The sequence below is a fragment of the Stenella coeruleoalba genome, assembly GCF_951394435.1.
Source record: "Stenella coeruleoalba genome assembly, chromosome: 3".
In the NCBI taxonomy this organism is placed as follows: domain Eukaryota; kingdom Metazoa; phylum Chordata; class Mammalia; order Artiodactyla; family Delphinidae; genus Stenella; species Stenella coeruleoalba.
Window position 1 is genome coordinate 64194903 of NC_137148.1, and position 19433 is coordinate 64214335.

Genomic DNA, 19433 nt, shown 5'->3' on the forward strand with positions numbered 1-19433 from the left:
AGAAACTAAATAATTGTTCTCTCTCAGATTCCAAATTTTCTCATTATATTGCTGAGATGTCATTTTTCCCTCTTTTAAGCTGCTAGCACTTTTATAAGCCAATGCGGCCCCTGTTTTTTTTATCTTTTCTAGGAATGTATATATGTGTGTGTATGTGTGTGTATATATATATATATGTATATATATATATATATATATATGATGCTTGGCGAGGGAATCTGTGCAGTCAAGCATATATCTTGGTAAAAGATTAATGCTAGTCACGAAGAACAGGTATCTCAAGTTAATGATTTCAGAGTTTCTCTATGTATGGGAAGATGCAAGAATCTGGGTTCATCAAAATTCTTCCTGAGATATACATCTAACTATGTATGGGGCCTGCTTGTCCAAAGCGCAGAGCACCCTGTTATGGTCTTAATTTCCTCTCAGAGTGCAGTGTCAGTCAGTGACTGCAGCAGGTTACGACTTAATCCTTGCAGAATTGTGTGGTGAATAAAAACGCTCTTTGTTTACTCTGGTAATTAAAAGGCAGACATAAGGCAGATTAATAGGAAAAAAATCAAATGTATTACATATGCATGGGAAAATCCTCATAAATATGAAGAATTCCGAAGATGGCAAGATGAGGTATATCTGTTATTCTGGACTAAAGAGAAGTAGGAAAGGGTCTAGGACTTCAAAGGGAAGTAAGGTAATTCACAGGACGGTAAAAAAGAGTTAACGTTTGGTAAACAAATATTTGCTGGGCCATCCAAAGATAATGGGGCACAGAGACGACTTTGATCAAATGGACCTTGCTAGGTTTCTTCCTGTCTACCACTCTTAGTTCATATTTAAAATAGTTGTTATTTATGGTGATAACTCCTTCCTGGGACAAGCTTCCTATATTAAATTTTTTTAGGCAGTATGGGGGATGTTCAAATGGTCTTCTCGAGTATTCTGGGGCTTGCTTGTTTTCAGCTGAAAATAATCAGCATGCCAGAGTGGCACATCTTGGAGCAACCTGCCCTGAGCCCCATCCCTGTATATTCGGATCAGTTCTTGAAAGAAATCCCTCTGTTTGGTTTGCTGTCCTGCTCCAGGACATGGTTTAGATATCTAAAGTAACATACACCAAATATAAGCAATTTCTATTTGAAAACTTGCCGGTGATTTCCATATTGCGCTGCCTTGGACATACCTGGGCACACCTCCACATTTGCCTTCCTTCATTTACTCCTTGGGGGTATTATTGGCTTACTTTCCTGAATCCTCCACTAGATTACAGATTCTTCTGGGGGTATGGATGGTGCCCAGTTCATCTTCATAGAGCTCACCATCATATACTCACATCTTCCACAATAAATGCAATATGACTGTACATTTTACTGGTCCATAAATGTTTCTTAAAATAGTTGTGGGACCTCTTTTCCCATGATCATTTATTTGCTATGCCATAATTTTTGGAGGGCTAACTTTTTCCTACTATGTGGTATTCTTAAATTAATTATTATTATTTTTTTACCCGGAGACTTATAGGTAGATTACTTATAGTAGTCACTAAATCTGTACTAAATATTTTGGCCATCTGGTTGTGTTCACTTTGGTCTTTTATAAAGTATTTATAAAGTATTCGTGCATATATGTGTGTGTGTGATCGCGCCCTATTTACATGAAGCATTTCAGCTTATTGAAGTGGATGGTTAGATTTTTTCTTTTTTATTGACTCCTCCCCATAACCTCCCAAATCCCTCTTTCCAGTTGTCTGCAACACATTCTATTGTGAGGTTTTCCAAAAGTCTCCCAGGAAGAATGACTTTATCTGTAATCTGTACTGCCAGTGTAGTTCCTTCACTTAACCACCTTACTAGTGGTTTAGGAGTCTGCATGTCTTACCCTCACAGGCTGTTGGCTGCTTAAAGGCAAGGACTGTCATTTTTATATATTATATCTAGTGTTTAACAAGGTATTGGCAAACAGTAGATATAAAAAAATGCTTTTTCCTCACCTACCCCATTTTATAGAATTCCATTTGTAACTACAGACCTCTCACTTTTCCCTTGGAAGGGACAATCTAAGGCCCATATCATGTAGCATTTCCTCAGGCCTAAGGAGGAGGGGAGAAGTACTCACTTCAGAGAAGAGAGCTTGCAAATCTTACCACTTACTTGTAATTTAGGTTTAAGTATTCATTTGAAACACTTGACACTCTAACCACTAAAATGCTTGATTAGGAACTCAAACTTGAGAGACACACCAGAAGAGGGTGAGATGAGAGTCAGAAGACCACATCATTTTTGTGATTAATGTTTCCAGTGCTACTCTTTCTCATGTTTAAGCAAAGAATATGAGAAAGATTCAAGCGGAAGAACACAAACTTCATATTATTTCTATTCCTTAGCCCTTAGCAACCTCAAGCAACTTCCACTAACAGGTTTCAACTGTTAGGCACTTCAGATCTTGCTTGTAACTTTATTATTGAGAAAACCAACAATCAAATGAAAAACTAAAAATATAAGGCCATCTCTATGTGCATATCAGGAATAAAATTCTGTGTCCTATGGCAATCACTTCTCTGACCTGTAAAACAAGATTTTTAAAGGTATGTATTTCTACGAATCTATATGTAATTGGAAATTCTCATGTGCTGTCTCAAAATATCCATGGATTAAAAAAGCTCTTTAATAATGATTTTAAAGGTAATTTATGCTCATTAAGGAACATTTGTAAAAATAATATTTAAAGAAGAAAAAAGGAACTCATAATTCTATTACCCATTGGTGTTATTGTAAGGGCCCTAAAGCAGATTAAAAAAAAAATCACTGACAGATTTTTAATAAAGAAGCTGTTAGAATGTCACTGGTCTGGATCTCATTTTTATTTCCAATAGTAGAATCACTAATTCTTTTTCTCTCCTGTGCTATTTTTCTGTATATTTAATGAAGTTCAGCAAGTGTCCAGAGGGTCCTGAGCACTGCATAAAGTACATTTTTCTACATACAACCCTCTTATGTACACGTCTTCATTGCTTAAGCTCTAAAGGATAAAATACAAACACTTTGATTCGGCATTTTTAAAAAACCCTTTAATTTAGTAAAATCTGGTGCCAGCCCACCTTTTTAGATGCACTGACCCTTCATTCCAAATTACTCTACAGCTAAATAGGTGTTCGAAGCTGCTCGTGCTATGTGACTCAACTTGAGGGCTGCCTCATCCGGGGTGGGTCTTGGGCACTCCTAGCCCTACAGCACCTACTGGTGACTATAGCCAGGCTGACAAGCGCTTCTTACTCTGAGAGAATCCAGGCAAGAATGAGGATTTAAAATTCTAATGGTAGTGGTTCCAATTCCAGGTAAGATGGAATGAGCACACCTCCACCCTGTCTCCCAGTGAGTCCAGCTATAAAAGATAATGCATACATCAGCTATTTGAGCACTCTGAAAACTAGTAGCAGGTAAATTAGGGAAGATCAGAATTCAAAGTACCACTGAATCAGTGCTAAATTTACATTCTGGATTTTATCCTGGACATTATGGATGTTATTTTATATATACTCTGAGTTCTGTTTTATTCCTTAGGGAAAAAATTTTTAAGCAGGCAATTAACTTGTGTAGGCTTGGGTTACAGGCTTGCCTCACTTTTTGTCAGTGGAAATTCAAATCTCAGTTTATTCTTTTAGCCTCCAAGTTTGTCTTGTGCATGTGGGTTCAGGGACCACCTTGAGATTTGTGAGGGATACATACACATACATCTACATCTACATCTACATCTTCATATACATATATATACGAATACAAAGAGGGCTTCGTGTGGCCCTCTTCCTTCCAGGATCTTCTCCCCTCACTCTCCAGGGATGGCTGTTGCCTGCTTCTTCCCCTGGTTCCTCCAACCAGAAAGTTGATGGTGGGGTTTCCATTGCAGTTTTAGCTGTTCATGTACTTTGTGACTGTGGCCCACTCTCATGGCAAAGACACAAACACACAAAGGGACACACAATCATGTGCCAATTGCTTCTTCATATTTTGACTCCCCTCCACAAATGTCTGCTTTTACTTACTCTTCAGAATCCTCAGGTAATTGTTTTTTATATTTTATCCAGAATATATAGTCATCAGGATAAGAGATGGTTTGTAGAAAGCTTATATCATTATAACAAACTACTTTTGTTTGAAACATTAAAATGTACTACCTCTGCAAAAAAAAATTAATATGATTTGAAACAATATCTGGCAATTGTCAGCTTCTTAAACTGGGCAGTGTTTACATGAACATGTGCTTTATGATTACTTCATATGTCATATACTTTTCTGTATGCATCATACACTTCACAATTTTCTAAAAATGAGGTACTTCAGCCCTTCATAACCAGAACTTCAGTTCCTCACTTAACATTTATCCTGTGGATCATATTGTTTTGAAAATAACACATTTACAGTATTTTAATGATATCTGAATGAAAAAATTTAATAAAAAGATAGTCCATTGAACTGTAAAAGTGAATACATTCTAAAAATAAATAAATAAAGTCTCATATGGGCAAGGCTAACTGAGTAAGTCTATTTTAAAGTGGGTTCAAGCTGGCAAACAATCCCCTATAGTATTTCAACATAATGGAGCTCACACCTTTGGACTGAGCTTATGGTTCAAATCCTGACTCTGCCTCTTACTAAATGTGTGACCTTGGATAAGTTACTTTAGCTCTCTGAGCTTGTTTCTTCATTGTAAAGTGGAGAAAATAATAGTTTCTACCTCTCAGGATACTGGGTGGATTAATGAGTTAATGAATGGAAAGCATTAAGCACAGAGTGCTAGGTACCTATAAAACGTTCAGTGGAAGTTAGCTATAATTAGTACTAATACTTTCTTCTGAATCCCAAAGGATTTCTATGGCTGATTTGCTCAATTTCTAATTTTTATTTGATGCATTTCCACAAAAGCAAATTGAGATCATGTTCCTTCACTTCCAGGAATATACAACCTTCTACAGATTAAAATTCAGCACAATACTAAAGACGAGTTTTAGTTGAATGCACCCTCTAGTGGCATACATTATGTGCAAGAACCTGGCATCTACCAAAGAAAACCTCTTTATGAAATGTCAGGTTTTAGGTTGGCACTTAGAGCCTGAAGCCAGCTGGTTAAGAACATGATGGTATGAGTGGCACTCTCACATCTTTTAGGAAGCTCCCTCTTTTCCAGAGCTGGAGGATTTAAAAAAAAAAATCTTTTAAAACTTTCCCCACCATAAGACCTAGGATATTTGTGATATTTACCATACCAAATTCCAATATTCCTATAGCATTGACTTTAATCTTTCCTCTTAAAATAGAGTCATTTTCTAGCTTACTTTAACAAGCATTGCAAAATACTTATTCTTCATTTAGCTAACAAACCATACTGAGCATCAACTATGTACCAGGCAATGGGGATACAACAAACAACTTATTACACAATTCATTATGCAATTACGAATTTGAAAAGCGCCATAAAGAAGTATAGAGTGCCATGACTGTATACTAGGGATTGATCTAGTTTGGGGAGGGGGCTTTGGAAGGCTTACTTGAGGATAAAACGTTAAAAACCTTGACGGGTGAGTAGAAATTAATTGGAAGAAGAGAAGGAGGAGTACCATACAAAGAGAAGAGCATATATAAGGGCTTGGAGATAGCAAGATGCATGTGGCATTTGACAAACTGAGGAGACTCCTATGCCTGGAGCTCAAAGAAGAGGCGGAACTTGTGCAGCGTGAGGCTAGAGAAATAGGCAGGGACTTATCTTGTTAATGAGTTTGAACTTCATCCTAAGAACAATAGGAAACTATGGAAGGGTTTAAAGCAGGGAGCAACAATCTGATTTACATTTCAAAAGTTTGCTTCGCTAAGGCACGGAAAATGGATTTGAGGGAGTGCAACAAGAACGGATGCCTAGATCAGCTGCCAGTAATCCGGGCGAGACATGATGAAAGCTGGAACAAGGGAGGTAGCAGTAGCGATAAAGTGGACAGATATTTAAGAGGTAAAAGGGATCGAGCATGATGATGGGGATGGGAGCAGTTGTCCTGGTGAACTGAGTGGATTGCCAATTTTTCCACCAAGCACAAATGCTGGTGGTAGCCGGGTTTTTTTGGTTGGGGGCGCGGGGGGAGGGGTGGCTAGTTGAGATAAAGAGTTGCTCAGGAGACTACAATTTCTCTCTTAAAGGAGAACGTCTTTGGCTCCACAGGGTGGTATTTCAATTGAACGCTGAACTAGCATTGGTCAGGACTATGGGGCACCGCCCTTCACCTAGTAGGGCCCCAAATGTCCTTTTTTACACTTCTATCACAGTGATCCATTCCCACTGCGCTAATAGTTTTACTTTACTTCGGATAGAAAAACGTAACTCCCTCCCGCCGCCAATCCCAAGAAATATTTGCTTTATCTTTCGAAGTCCAGTACAAAGATCATTTCTCAGGGAAGTCTTTCGGGCCTTTCCCACCCCACGGATCCTTCATCCATCTCGCCCACTATGTTGTGCGTTCCATACAGCACAGATTGCGCACTCTCAACTTCGCATCTCCGGGGTCCAGAGCGGGGCCCTTCAAACACTGCGAGCTTCACATTTTCTAATTAGCCACATTTACTGGCGCTGAGAGACAGCATAGCGCCTGACAGCCGCACCTCAGCGTGTGAACCAATTGCCCCCCGGAAGTGACGCGCTGTCAGGGATGACGTGCTTCCGCTCCCGACTGTCGCGCCGCCGCAGCGTGACGGGCTTCTCTGGCCTGCCAACTCTGCTGCTCTGGAGGATTCGTGCGTGGTAAGAAGCTGCGCGTGGGGGAGTAAGGTCGTGGGACCCCCCTCTTTCGTTCCCTGGGACGCGGCGGGAGGGCGGAGGGAGTGGCAGCTAGGTCCCCGAGGGCCCCCAGCGCCAGGTGGGGCTGAAGCACCGGGCTCCGCGGCGGGACCAGGCCGCCGGTGACGGGACACGCCTCAGCTGTAGGAGGTTGGCCGCTTGGGCCGGCGCGGGCCAGGCCCACTGGGACCCGTCGGGTCGAATGGATCCGGCCGACCGGGTACTCAGAGCTTCCCCTGTTCCATGTACTCAGGGGAAGGATAACCTTTCTCCTTTTGAACAGCTCCAGTCCCCACTGTGACAGTCACAGGATCTGCAGCGACGAGTGCGCGCGCGTGGTGTAAAGTGGCGTGCACAGCACCACACCTGTTTATTGGCTCCGCCCCGCAGCTTGTGCTGAAGGGATGTAGTGGCAGGAACTGAGGTTTTCCGCACGGGATGCTGCCCTAAAAGAGGGGCGTCTTAATAACTGAAAATTATTTGAAACAGCTGGACTGGAAGTAGCTTACGCTCTGATTAATAAAAGGAAGACTCGGTATTATCACGTGACTGCAAACACATGTTTTGCTTATCAATCTGCCGGAAAGAGTTGTCATGACAGACTTCAGGTCAAAGGACAGGAGTTGTGTATACTTACTAATTTGCTGTGCAAATTATTTGCGATGAAATGGCAGACTAAGCAAGAAGATTGGAAGAAAGTAGACCTGGGACTTAGAGATAGGAAAATAAACCGCTAAGAAAACTGCAGAGTTTGGGAAAAGTAACTTCATTTACTATTACTATGTGATTTAATTTTGGAAATAATTTGGTTTCTTAATGAATTGTTTTCCAGTTTGAAGCAAGTATTTATATCCTTGTGTTTTTTGTTGTTGCTGTTTGTTTTCTTACTGGTGTGGTAGCAAGGGCTAGATTTACATTACAGGCATATCTCTGCAGCATGTTATAGAATTAAATATACAGATATATAAATTAAGTTAAAAAGTGTTTTAATAATTAAAACTGTAACATATGGGGTACAGGTTATATAGTGATATAGCATGTATCTTTTTTTTTCATTTTTTAATTTGAGATGGTGACTAACTGGCCATGCTTGTCTTAAAGACGGATAAACATCTGATGAAGCCATGACCAGGTGGGCACGAGTTACTACCACACAGAACAAAAGACCCTTCCCTGCAACATCATGGGAGGACATGAAGAAGGGGTCCTTTGAGGGAAAAAGCCAAAACCTACCAAAGAGTAAACAACTTGAAGCCGATAGTCTGTCCCTTAAAAATCATGCACCCCAAGCAAAACACAAAAAGAATAAAAAGAAAAAGGAGTATTTAAATGAAGATGTGAATGGATTCATGGAATATCTAAGGCAAAACTCACAGATGGTTCGCAATGGGGAGATGATAGCAGCAGACAGTCAGGAAGTCAGGGAAGAAATTGCAGTTGCTTTAAAGAAAGATAGTCGCCGGGAAGGAAGACGATTAAAAAGACAAGCAGCAAAGAAAAATGCAATGGTAAGATTATCACTTCTACTAAAATGTTACTTTGTATGGCTAGAAACTATTATTCATACACTCAGATATGTATTTTAGCAGAGTCTGATTGTGGTTATGTACTAGACTTATATGGCATCTTTTTGAGGGCTAGTAATGACACTAGGGCTTTTTTTGAACACCTTCTCTATGCTAGACACTTGATGTACTGATTAATTATCACAACATACAAAGATGGTGGCATTATTTCCATGTTTTGGGTAGAAAACACTGGTGTGCAGCTAGGTTAAGTATCTTGCTGAAAGCCACTTAGCAAGTAGCAGAGGAGAAATTCAAACCCAGGAAAAGGTGTTAATATTTGATTACTTAGAATCATGGTTGGCACTTATAAGTATATGCGTTATTAAATAAATGTGAACCTAAATGAGCTGCTAACTCTATGTAGTTCAGCCAAAAGAAAAAAAGAAGATATTTAAACCCAGAGTCTGACTTGAAGACCTATGTTCTCACCCCTTCCAGTAGCCCTTTTTCAAACAGCCATTTTTAAAAAAGATCAAAATAAGGGGGAAGGTTAAGTACAACAGGTTAGATATGTGTGGTTCCCATTAGTTGGAAAGGATGTCTCCTTTTATCTTTATCCATGAAAAACTGATTGCACAGGAAGGAGATCTAATAAGAATCATACTGGTTAGTAACAGAGCAGAGTAATAGCAGAGTTACAACTCCTTGAGACTCTCCCTAGTCATTGCTCCCCTTCCCCATGTTACACTGAGAGGAGTGCTGGGGGCTACAGGTTTATTTCCGTGGTGCCAAGACCTAGATTTTAAACTGTGTCAGACACAGGAAATGAAATACTTGGTATAATTCTTTCCCTTCTCTAGCAAAGGATTCTTCTAGCAGGATACTACATAAGAATCAGGATTTGTTGCTATTTTACAGTTTTATTTTTTATCAGAATTACTACTTGTAGAGCACTGTTTGCACCAGTGTAGATTTGAAATGTTACAGCCTCCATAAATGTGGCTTCTGACTATTTGCAGGATTAGTTTTATGCAGTGTCATATTTAAAGATTCTTTTGTGGAGATAATACTGATAAAATGTTCCTTATGGATAAATTGGGATAGAAAAGATAATCATTTCTATTTGGATCAAGATAGTTTTGTTTAAATTATACAATTTTTAAATATTTTAAAGTCAAGTTAATTTAATGTAAGGATAGTGTAAAGATAATTTCATTGACATAGGCGGTGTGGTGAATTGCATACTTTTTGAAAAAGTTTAGTATTGTGACCTTTTAAGAGAAGTTTTATGTTTTTAATTAAGGGGAAGGACATTGTTTTTCCAAAAAAAAAAAAAAAGGAATTCTTTATATTAAAGCGTGTGCTTTAAATAGTATATGGCTTGTTGAGACCCTTCAACTAATTTTCTTGTTTTTCTTTTTAATACCTCAGACTAAGCAGACTAAGCATCAGTTCTGTTGTTAATAAGTTGACATCTAGAAATTTACCAGTCCGCTCTCCACAATCCCATCTACATTAAATTTAAGGATCATTCAAAAAGTTTGTATTCGGTGAAGATTAGGTTTTACAGATAAAACCCCAGTCAGTAAGCTGTCAGGTTACTAGAGACAACTTTGACTTCACCAAGAATACAAGGCTTCTTATGTTGGTGATCCAGTTTTGGGTAGTAACTTTTCCTGCAGTTGTAGAATAAATGAATTCTCTTTGTTTGCACTAGCTCATTTTAAATGTAAAAGTTAATAAAGACTAAAGGGACTCATTCTTTTCCAGTATGTTATTAAACAGGAAAAAAAGAAAGTGAGAGCACAGTTGCAAAATATTATTTTGCCTACTGAATTTGCTTTTTAAAAACCTTGTGCTTATTTCGAAAAAAAATTAAATGATGAAATATTTGTTATCCAAAAAATGTACCTTTTTCCAGTTTAAATAAAATACTTTAGCTCTCTACCATCTTTGATTATGACTGATATTCTCATTCATTGCAGTGAAAAATATCCTGCAAATTGCTAGGTAGTGTGTAAAGAAACCAAACCATTGTTCAATGTTAGGCTGGAGCCAAATAATTCATCTTAGAATTATACCTTGAAAATGTGCATATATTCTAAAATGAAACATCTATCTATTTATGAATACTAAGGAATATGTATGAAAGATATAAAAATTTAAGTATACATTTTGGTATGAAATATATCTTATGATTCAAATCATAATTTCAATGGAATCACTTGACCCAAATTCATTCAATTATGTGAACTTTAAAAGTGAAAGTATTAATTTTGAGTGATAATTTCTATGGTCATTGTCCATCTCCTCCAGAAAACTCGGTGTTTCTAGGTACAGACAGCCACATTAATGAAATGAATAGTCCATATTTGCTTAATTCATTTAAGCAATTACCTCCTACAAAGACATTTATAACTTGTGTCTGAGACTGAGAGATTGATGGATTGAGGGTTTTCAAAAACACTGAAACTCTCTGATGGAAATGACATTTCTTATGGTTTAGGAATATGTGAAACACTTTTTTCTACAGGTAAAATACTGAGATTTCAAAAAAAGAACTAGATAACTTTAAAATGAGGAATGTTTTAAAGACATTTTTGATGACTAGAATTAATAAAGCCAGTGTAGTGTTGCAGTGTGGAAACTCACATTTTTGTTTTCCTAGGTATGTTTCCATTGTAGAAAACCTGGCCATGGGATTGCAGATTGCCCAGCTGCCCTTGAGAATCAAGAAATGGGCACTGGAATATGTTACCGGTGTGGATCCACAGAGCATGAAATAACCAAGTGCAAGGCTAAAGTAGACCCAGCTTTTGGTATTAATGTATCTTTTTTTCTATCAATTTTTTATTTGGTTAATGGGGAAAGTGGCCAGTAAGTAGCCAACTTGTTTTTTTCATTGTTGACAGGGTTTGTTATGAGTGTGTCACTTAATATTTTGAAATCAAATGAGATTAAACTTTAAATCATGTAAAAACAAATATGTTTTTTAAACACTCTGAGAATACAGTGTTTTAAAATAATATGAATTACATGATATGTGTGTGTGTGTGTGTGTGTGTATATATATATATATATATATATATATATATATATAAAACGAACTTAACAGGAACTGTTGATTATTACAGGTGAATTTCCTTTTGCAAAATGTTTTGTTTGTGGGGAAATGGGACATCTGTCCAGATCTTGTCCTGATAATCCCAAAGGACTCTATGCTGATGGTGAGTACTTTTACTCTTATGTCGAAAATGGTGAGTCGTCATGCAGTTGTGATTTAGTTTATACTTAAACTTACTCAAGAATTTATTTAAAAACTAAATTTATTTAGTTTTTAAATAAATTCTTGAGTAAGTAGCAAAATCTTGGGAATTTCATTATCTTTATCAAGCACTATTCTATGTACTAGACTTTTTGTGTAATGTAACTTGGTATTATTTTTAATACATCAAATCAGAAAAAACTGACATGTATATTTCAAAATATCTGTGCTTGCTTCAGCATCATTTGTGAGAGTATAAGTATCTACTTTTAAACATAACAGAAGCAAAGGGATAATTTCTCAAACTAGGAGAAGATTTAAAAAATAGTGTTGTGAATTTAATCTCAGTCAAGCATACCATTTTGGGTAGAAGGGTTGGTACACACTATTCATATTTGTAGTAACTTTTGTTTTTGAATGTTTTCCTTAGTTAGTTGTCTGGCATGGGAATCAAGTAACTTTCTTAACTTTAGCTCAACTAATGGCTTAAGGTGCCCACAGTAAAGTCTGTGATGTTTAAAGCTTTAAGGAGGAGGTTGTCATCTGTTAATGTGAGTCATTTGTTAATGTGATGCTGGTACCATCAGATTCTAGAAACCTTGTGTTGTGACTGGGTCCCCTTGCAGAAGTCCAGTGAAAAAGCATAGCTTTGGAGTTAGACCAGTTATAGCCTCAGCACTACCACTCACTAACTGTGGGACTTTGGCCAAGTTAACTTCTCTCTTCTCAGTTTCCTTACCTGTAAAATGGAGATGAGAAAATTGTATTTCATTGATTCTAAAATGCACATTTTGTTCACATTTTAGTATCTCTGAACTCATTGTATCTTACTATTGGGGCGTGTCACATAATTGGAAGGTTTTTTTTCCAGAGAGCAATGTAAAATAATGATACATCTTATAATCAGTGGTATCTTAGATTTGATGAATTATGGTATTTTACCTTGAAGAGTTATGAGGATTAAAATATACTATTCAAGTGGCTCTTCTATTTCACTATGGCATCTACAATAGTAAAGAGTCCTGGACCTCGAAGATGCTCAAAAGTGCCTTTCAGTTTTGAACTTAAGAAACAGGTCATATAATATGACTAGTGAGCAAAGATGCCTTTGTATGGTCAACCAAAATGACTAGATATAAAAAAGTGCAGCAAGGGGAGTAGGTCACATAGAAGTGAGAATTCATCCTATTAGGATCATTTTTCTGAGTGAGTCACTTAACATTATGAGCATGATCGTGATAATGCTTGACCGTTAAGCAATAGTGTTCGACCATTCAGTGAAGACTCATTTTAGAAACCAAATGTGTTGTAATTCACAGTCCTGGAATGTTGCTTAAAGAAGGGCAATAGGGATTTTTACTCGAGTTGGGATGCCTGGCAGATAGAAGGTACTGAAACAAAAGTTAATTTCATTCCTTTTGTAATTGCTCACCCCCATCTGACCTGTACAGCAGAGCAGTGATTCCTAACCCTTTGGGGACCTCATAGCACCTCATGGTTAAACATTCTGATCATTAAAGAATCTGATTAAAAACTATGGGCATTCTCCTCAAAAAATGCATCTGCCCACAGATTTTTCAGAGTTCACAAACCCTTCCCTTTCTAACCGTGGTTAAGATCCAGGCTTCTGTGCAGTGGCTCTTGGACACTCCAGAGGACACGTACCTTCCGTCATATCTCACTTCTTTTTCCCACATATGCCCTGAAGGCCAGGGGCAAGAAATGGTGGGTAGGTACAGTTTAGTGCTCTTTGAAGTCAAGAGGAATGGAGAATGGACTTAATAGGAGTAAGTTCCTGGCTCCAGCTACCTTTGCAACTAACAAGGTTGTGAGGACCAAATAAGATATGGAAGTGCTTTGAGACCTTAAAAGCCCTATGTAAGTATTAGAGGTTTTCAATTACTCTGTTCTTTTTATAGGTGGTTGCTGCAGACTTTGTGGCTCTGTGGAACATCTTAAGAAAGATTGCCCCAAAAGTCAGAATTCAGGTGAGATCTCTGGGCTTCCATTTAGAAGGGGTGAGATTAGTATTCCTCTGTGTTTTCGCTGGATTTTGTTATTAATAACTTGTTGATATACAACTGATTTTAAGGCTGCCTGGTTTCCTACTGCAGTAATGACTTCATCATTTCTTTATCAGCAGTACTAACTGAGCATCAGCTGCTGTTCTCAGGTGGGAAAAAAAATGACCAGTAAGCCCCAGAGGACCCTGATTTTATAAAGCATCTTATTCATAAATATTTTTATTTGCTAACCCATGTATTTAATAATAGAGCCAATTCTGTCACTTGAAGAAAAGTATGAGAAAAGTATTTCTCACTAAGAGAAAATAAGAAATTTGAGAATAACTTACAGTATTCTTATGATTGAGTATCCTCATGTATGCTGTGAAACCAAAAGGATTCAGTTAGTTGCAAAAACTGCCGAAAATATTAAAATTGTGTTCTCTACACAGCATCTGGCCAGTTATATTTTCTTCCCAGTGAAATACTACCCTCGGTCATCGAAAACTTCATAAATGTTCACCAAACCTAAGGCAGATTTTTTTGGGATGTGGAGACCATTATTACATTAGTTTACCTAGCTTAAAATGATGATAATCCTGAGTGAAAGAAAGCAAGACAGTAGGATAGCCCACTAGTGCTTCTTGGGGAAAAAGCACATTTCTATTTATATCATATAGTCATAGTACCACACAAATAAGTCTGCCCATTCTTACTTCCTACCCCTAGCATTTGAATCTGAAAACCAAGAGTTCTTGTTTACAGTCTTGTCTAGAAGAAGATAGTCTTTACTACACTGTAGGCAGTGAGGTTGAAATGATGAAGTGGAATTTGAATTCTCCCTCCTGGGAGGATTGCCTCTTCCCAAATGACAAGACTGACAAGCAGATGTTGTATAATTTCACAGGTGGAATCTTGTTCATTTGAAACTGATGCTTCATAAGTCTTGCTGTTTACAGACTCTTGGAATTCATTGACTCTATAATGATGAACTCTGGGAAAGAATGAAAGAGCTTTCTCATCAATTTGTGCATTGCAAAGCAGTTGCTGCATTTCCCTAATTGGGATGAGAAATTGCCTGTGGTACTCTGAAATCAAGGGTTATAATCAATTACAGAATTGCTCACTTTCCTTTAGTGATGGAGTCTTCTCTCTTTGTGATTATTCATGTCAAAACTAGTTCCTTTGCTAAACCAATACCAGTCTAGGTGATGTATTTGATGACTGTTTCTCTTACATTCTGACTTTTCTGTGTCTTTACAGATCGAATGGTCACGGTTGGTCGCTGGGCAAAGGGAATGAGTGCGGACTATGAAGACATTTTGGATGTGCCTAAACCACAGAAACCCAAAACAAAGATACCTAAAGTTGTTAATTTTTGATTAGTGCTATCGTTTGTTAGCACCTCATTGTTAAACATTCTGAACTGGGCCTGCTTCGTAAGTTGGAGCTGGACTCTCCCTTGGAGTCCTGTATTGTAGATATCAGTATAATCTAGGAGTGGTCAAACCAGTTCCTGAGTTCTGTCCATCAGGGAGCACTACTACAGTTGTTTGGAGAAAATCACTGAAAAAAAGTATAATACGTTCAAAATGGATTTTCTAAAAGAATATATTTTTAACCAACAGAACTTAGGTGTAACTAAGTGGTTATATACCTGATTGTAACAATCATCTTTTTCTAAAAACAAAATTATGCATTAATATGAACTATCCCTAAACATGGGGTACCTGCTTTGCATTTGGAAATGAATTTTTGTTATATTGTTTTCTTGGCTCAAAGCATCAATATATTGTTATATTAGAAATTAATTTATAATTGTCACAAAATCTGTATTTTAAAAATATTTAATAAAAACTCACTTGCTATTTACTTATTTTTCTGAATACCTAATTTTGGATTGAATGAGCCATTGTCCATTAATGTCCATGTAACAATCCCTTTGGAAACACAGTCTTTATGAATCCTAGATGAGCTTAATTTTTATTTTTGTTTTAGTTTTGACATAAAGAACAAATTAATGAGGTTAAAATAGAAGAGTATCTCAACTTAACAGCAGCTCTTTCTTTGCCCCTGATTTTCAAGAGAGAAATTCTAGCCAAAATTCAGTTTGTGCTATTTAACCAGAATGATGATGGCACATAACAGATTGTCTGTCAAACTTAATAGCATTTTGTTCACATGTTTTAGTTGAGTCAGGATGAGATGCAAGCATCATCATCATCAAAACAGTGTTAGAACACTAATCAGAGACCCATTAGCTCCTTTGTTTGATTTGATGAATACATGCATACTTAATACATATATTTCACAAGGCTTAAGCCTCCCATTGTACTGTATAATGGAATGACTGTTGGATTGTGTGTTTCATTTGGAATTTTACCTGATTGGATACATTTGTAATGAAAGGAAACAGCTGTGATTAGTTACTGATGTTTCAAAAGCAAATATTTACCAAATAAGAAAAGGAGCACTTTTCTGTTTTAATGTCTGTACCTCTGAACATTTCTAATCTTAATAGGAGCTGTTCTTTTTTTTTTTTCAGTGACAGGAAAACATGAACAGACTATGGCTCAGCATCCCAGAACTTAAGGAGATGAGTGCCATTTAAAAGGAATGGTACAAGTCATGCAGCTGGAAAAGGACAGCAGTGCTGCCCTGGTCATTTAGTCTGAACACACCCAGATTTATTTCACCTGTCCTATCAGGAGCAAAAGGCTCTGGAAAGTCAAAAACCTGTCAGCTGCAAGTTAAGTCTAATGTTTTTTATGTAGTCTTCAATGCAGGGATGTCCATTTTGTCTTCTTTGGGGTTACTTTGTTTACATTTTAATGGTCTATAAAGTAGACAGTGAAATCATTGGAAATAAATTGCAGGTGCTGAATGTAACATTGGAAAACTATGTGGACACTTTGTTAAAGAAACTCACCAGAGACAGAAATTATGACATCCTGAGAGATTGTGTATTGCTTGATGTTGGTTATTTTCTTAACTAAGAATGCCAAAAGAAGAAGGCACACATTTACTTTATTCATTATATATTTTCCAAGGACCTGCTGTGTTCCTGGTACTCTTTCAGGCACTTGAGATTGTGGCAGTGAATAAGACAAACAAGGCCACATGCATTCTGCTGGGGCTGAAGAATGGAGAGGAGACTTAGGAACAAAAAATACGTATCAGAAATATCAGTAAAAATAATATCAGAGAGGGATATTTTATACATTTTATAAATATTTTGTTGAATCCCCTAAGACTTAGTGGTTAGCACTCTTTTCTTCCTTTAGTCCTTTGGAAATGTCATCTCTCTTTACAAGCTTATCTTTCACTTTTCCGTGGCTGACTCCTAAATCTCCATCTTGCCCTAAAATCCCTGGTTTCGGTTCTGTCTTCTCGCCTGCCTGCTGGACATTCTTACTTGGATGTTACACTAACACCTCAAACTCATAATAGCTTTAAATCTCATCACTTCCCCTGAGGGAAAAAATGGGCTAATTCCCTTTGTCTCCATTTTATTCAGTACAATTATATTCCAAGCCTGTAGACTCGCATCTCAAGTTACGCTTTTCTTGACATTCTCCCCACCACATCCCAGAGTCAACCCTCTCTTACTTCATTCAGGCGTCTGCTTATAATCTGCCTAATAGAGAGTCTTTTATGACCAGCCTTATAGGAAATAGCTTTTTCCTCATCCCAATAACTTTTCATTCTCTTGCTGTCTAAATTTTCTCCATAATTTATGTCCCTACATAACACTATTGTCCCCTCTCCACCGGCTTATAGGTTACATGAGGGCAGGAATTTTGTCTTATTATCCTCAGAAGTGCTTGGTGCATACAGAGCATTCACACTGTTGAATGAATGAGTGAATTAAATGAATATGTGATAGAATTAACACACAGATGATACAGGAGGCTGGGTACCTACTTCAGATTGGATAATCAGGGGAAGCCCTCTGAGAGGAAGACTTTTAAGCTGAAATCTGGATGACAAGAAGAAATCTGTTGTGAAGATAATGAGGAAGAGCGTTTAGGGAGAGAAAATAGTCAAAGCCATGAGCTTGCCATATTTGAGGGGCAGAAAGAAGATGTGATCTTTTTGACTGGCTTCCTTCACTTAGCATGTTTTCAAGGTTCATTTGTAATGTTACATTGTATAGTACACAGGGAGGTATTAGGGAGAAAGCCTTGGATATCTTGATGTGAGGTAATAAGTAAATGCAATGATACTGAGGAAGGAGCCTGCCTGGTATAGTTGGAAAACAGCAAAGAGGCGAATATGGTTGGAAAAGAGAGGGATAAACTAGTAGAAGATCAGAGAGTTAACAGGGGTCCTATCTTACAGCCTCTATCAGTTTCTGCCACATAAAAACCACAAACTCTCAGAAGCATACATGAATAAGCGGTTATTTAGCTCATGCCTATGAGTCAGATCTAGACTGGGCTTATCTGGACAGCTCTGCTCATCTCACTTGGGCTTGCTCACATCCATAAGAAGTTTGGTTTGGGGTCAGCTGATCTAAGCTAGACTCAGATGAAGAAGCTCTGGGGCCAGCAGGCTAGCCCTGACATGTTTTTCTCAGGACAATGGCAGAGATGTAAGAGGGCAGGTCCACTTGCAAAACCATTTTCAAGCCTTTGGTTGCATCATGTCTGTTGATGAGTCACACAATCGAGCTCAGAGATAAGAGGTAGAACAGCGCGCTCCATTCGTGGAGGTGGGGATGGTGGTGAGGGAGCGAATAGTTCTGAAAAATAATCCAACGTACCACAACATACCCCAGACCATTGTAAAGCTTTGACTTTCACTCTGTGATATGCAAAATTTTTCACATGTTTGGGGAGAAATGTGACATGATCTGATTGCCGAGTTGAGAGCAGAGTGAAGAGAGGAGTAAGGATAAAAGCAGGTTATAATTCAGGTGAGAGAAGATGGTGTGAATGAGGGTTGTTGTGGTGGAGTTGTTAGAAGGGGTCAGGTTCTGATTATGTTGATATCTTTAACATAGAGCTAATAAGATTTCCTGAAGGAAGGAGAATTTATGGAGGGAAAGGTGGCAGAATTAAGAGATCTATTTTGGAAATGTGGACTTTGAGATGACGATTATCTTAGTGGAAATGTCAGATAAGTAGTTAGATATACAAGTGTGGAGTTCAGGAGAGTTTAGGGCTTGAGACACAGATTTGGGAGTTATTGGCAAGTAGATGTCTTTTAAAACCCAGAGGCTGGGTGGACTCACTGAGGAATGGAGATAGAGGAGAAGAGGCCAAGAACAGAGCCCTGGGTAGTCTAATATTTAGAGGTCTGGTGGAGGAGGAAGAACTTCAAGAGGATTTAAAAGTGTGACTGGTCACACAGGAGGAAATCCAAGAGTGTGACATCACGGAAGCCAAGCGGAGACAATGCTGCAAAAAGAAGGAACTAGTCAACTTTGTTAATGCTGCTCAGAGGCTAAATAAGCTAAGAACAGGTCCATTAGTGTGGCAATGAGAGGTCTTTGTGGAGTAACGGAGAAGTACAGTTCGGTAAATGAAATAAGGATATGAAGACCACATTTATAGATAATTGGAGTAGAGATGGTGGCCTTTAGGAAACTGGATCAGGTGAAGTGTTGTTTTGCTTTGTTTTGATTTATTTTAAGATAAGAGATAATAGTGGCTATGAAAATAATCCAGGAAAGACTCCTGAAATAGAGAAAAAAAGAGAATTGGAGGAGGGAAGCCTCGGAGAAGGTTAGAGAAATGGTTCTTTGCTAGGGTAGAGATGTTTAATTCATTGTGTTAGGAGGGATGACAAAGATGTGGAACGTACATAGATGGGGAGATGAGACAACTTCTGCCTAATGGT

General features: G+C 37.9%; 1 protein-coding gene across 3 annotated transcripts; it reads left to right on the top strand.

Annotated features, from left to right (window-relative positions):
* Window positions 1–6654: 6654 nt before the first annotated feature.
* ZCCHC9 (zinc finger CCHC-type containing 9) lies at window positions 6655–17499 on the top strand. 3 transcript variants are annotated; one of them, XR_013827681.1, is made up of 7 exons: window positions 6655–6777; window positions 7915–8321; window positions 10990–11140; window positions 11456–11548; window positions 13506–13574; window positions 14853–15028; window positions 16135–17499. XR_013827681.1 is itself a non-coding variant. In XM_079917530.1 (6 exons), the coding sequence occupies exons 2-6, from the start codon at window positions 7938–7940 to the stop codon at window positions 14969–14971; spliced, it is 816 nt and encodes a 271-aa protein (XP_079773656.1). In that variant the 5' UTR covers window positions 6655–6777; window positions 7883–7937; the 3' UTR covers window positions 14972–15863. The 3 variants fall into 3 exon arrangements, 2 of the variants coding, with proteins under 2 accessions (XP_079773656.1, XP_079773655.1); XM_079917530.1 differs by lacking the exon at window positions 16135–17499 and having other exon boundaries at window positions 7883–8321; window positions 14853–15863; XM_079917529.1 differs by lacking the exon at window positions 16135–17499 and having other exon boundaries at window positions 6656–6777; window positions 14853–15863.
* Window positions 17500–19433: the final 1934 nt, after the last annotated feature.

Bases quoted from the DNA above. Each gene is read 5' to 3' on its own strand.
- ZCCHC9 (XM_079917530.1), top strand. From the start codon at position 7,938: ATGACCAGGTGGGCACGAGTTACTACCACACAGAACAAAAGACCCTTC. The intron at 8,322-10,989 runs GTAAGATTATCA...TTGTTTTCCTAG, and splicing joins CAGCAAAGAAAAATGCAATG to GTATGTTTCCATTGTAGAAA. The intron at 13,575-14,852 runs GTGAGATCTCTG...GTGTCTTTACAG, and splicing joins CCCCAAAAGTCAGAATTCAG to ATCGAATGGTCACGGTTGGT.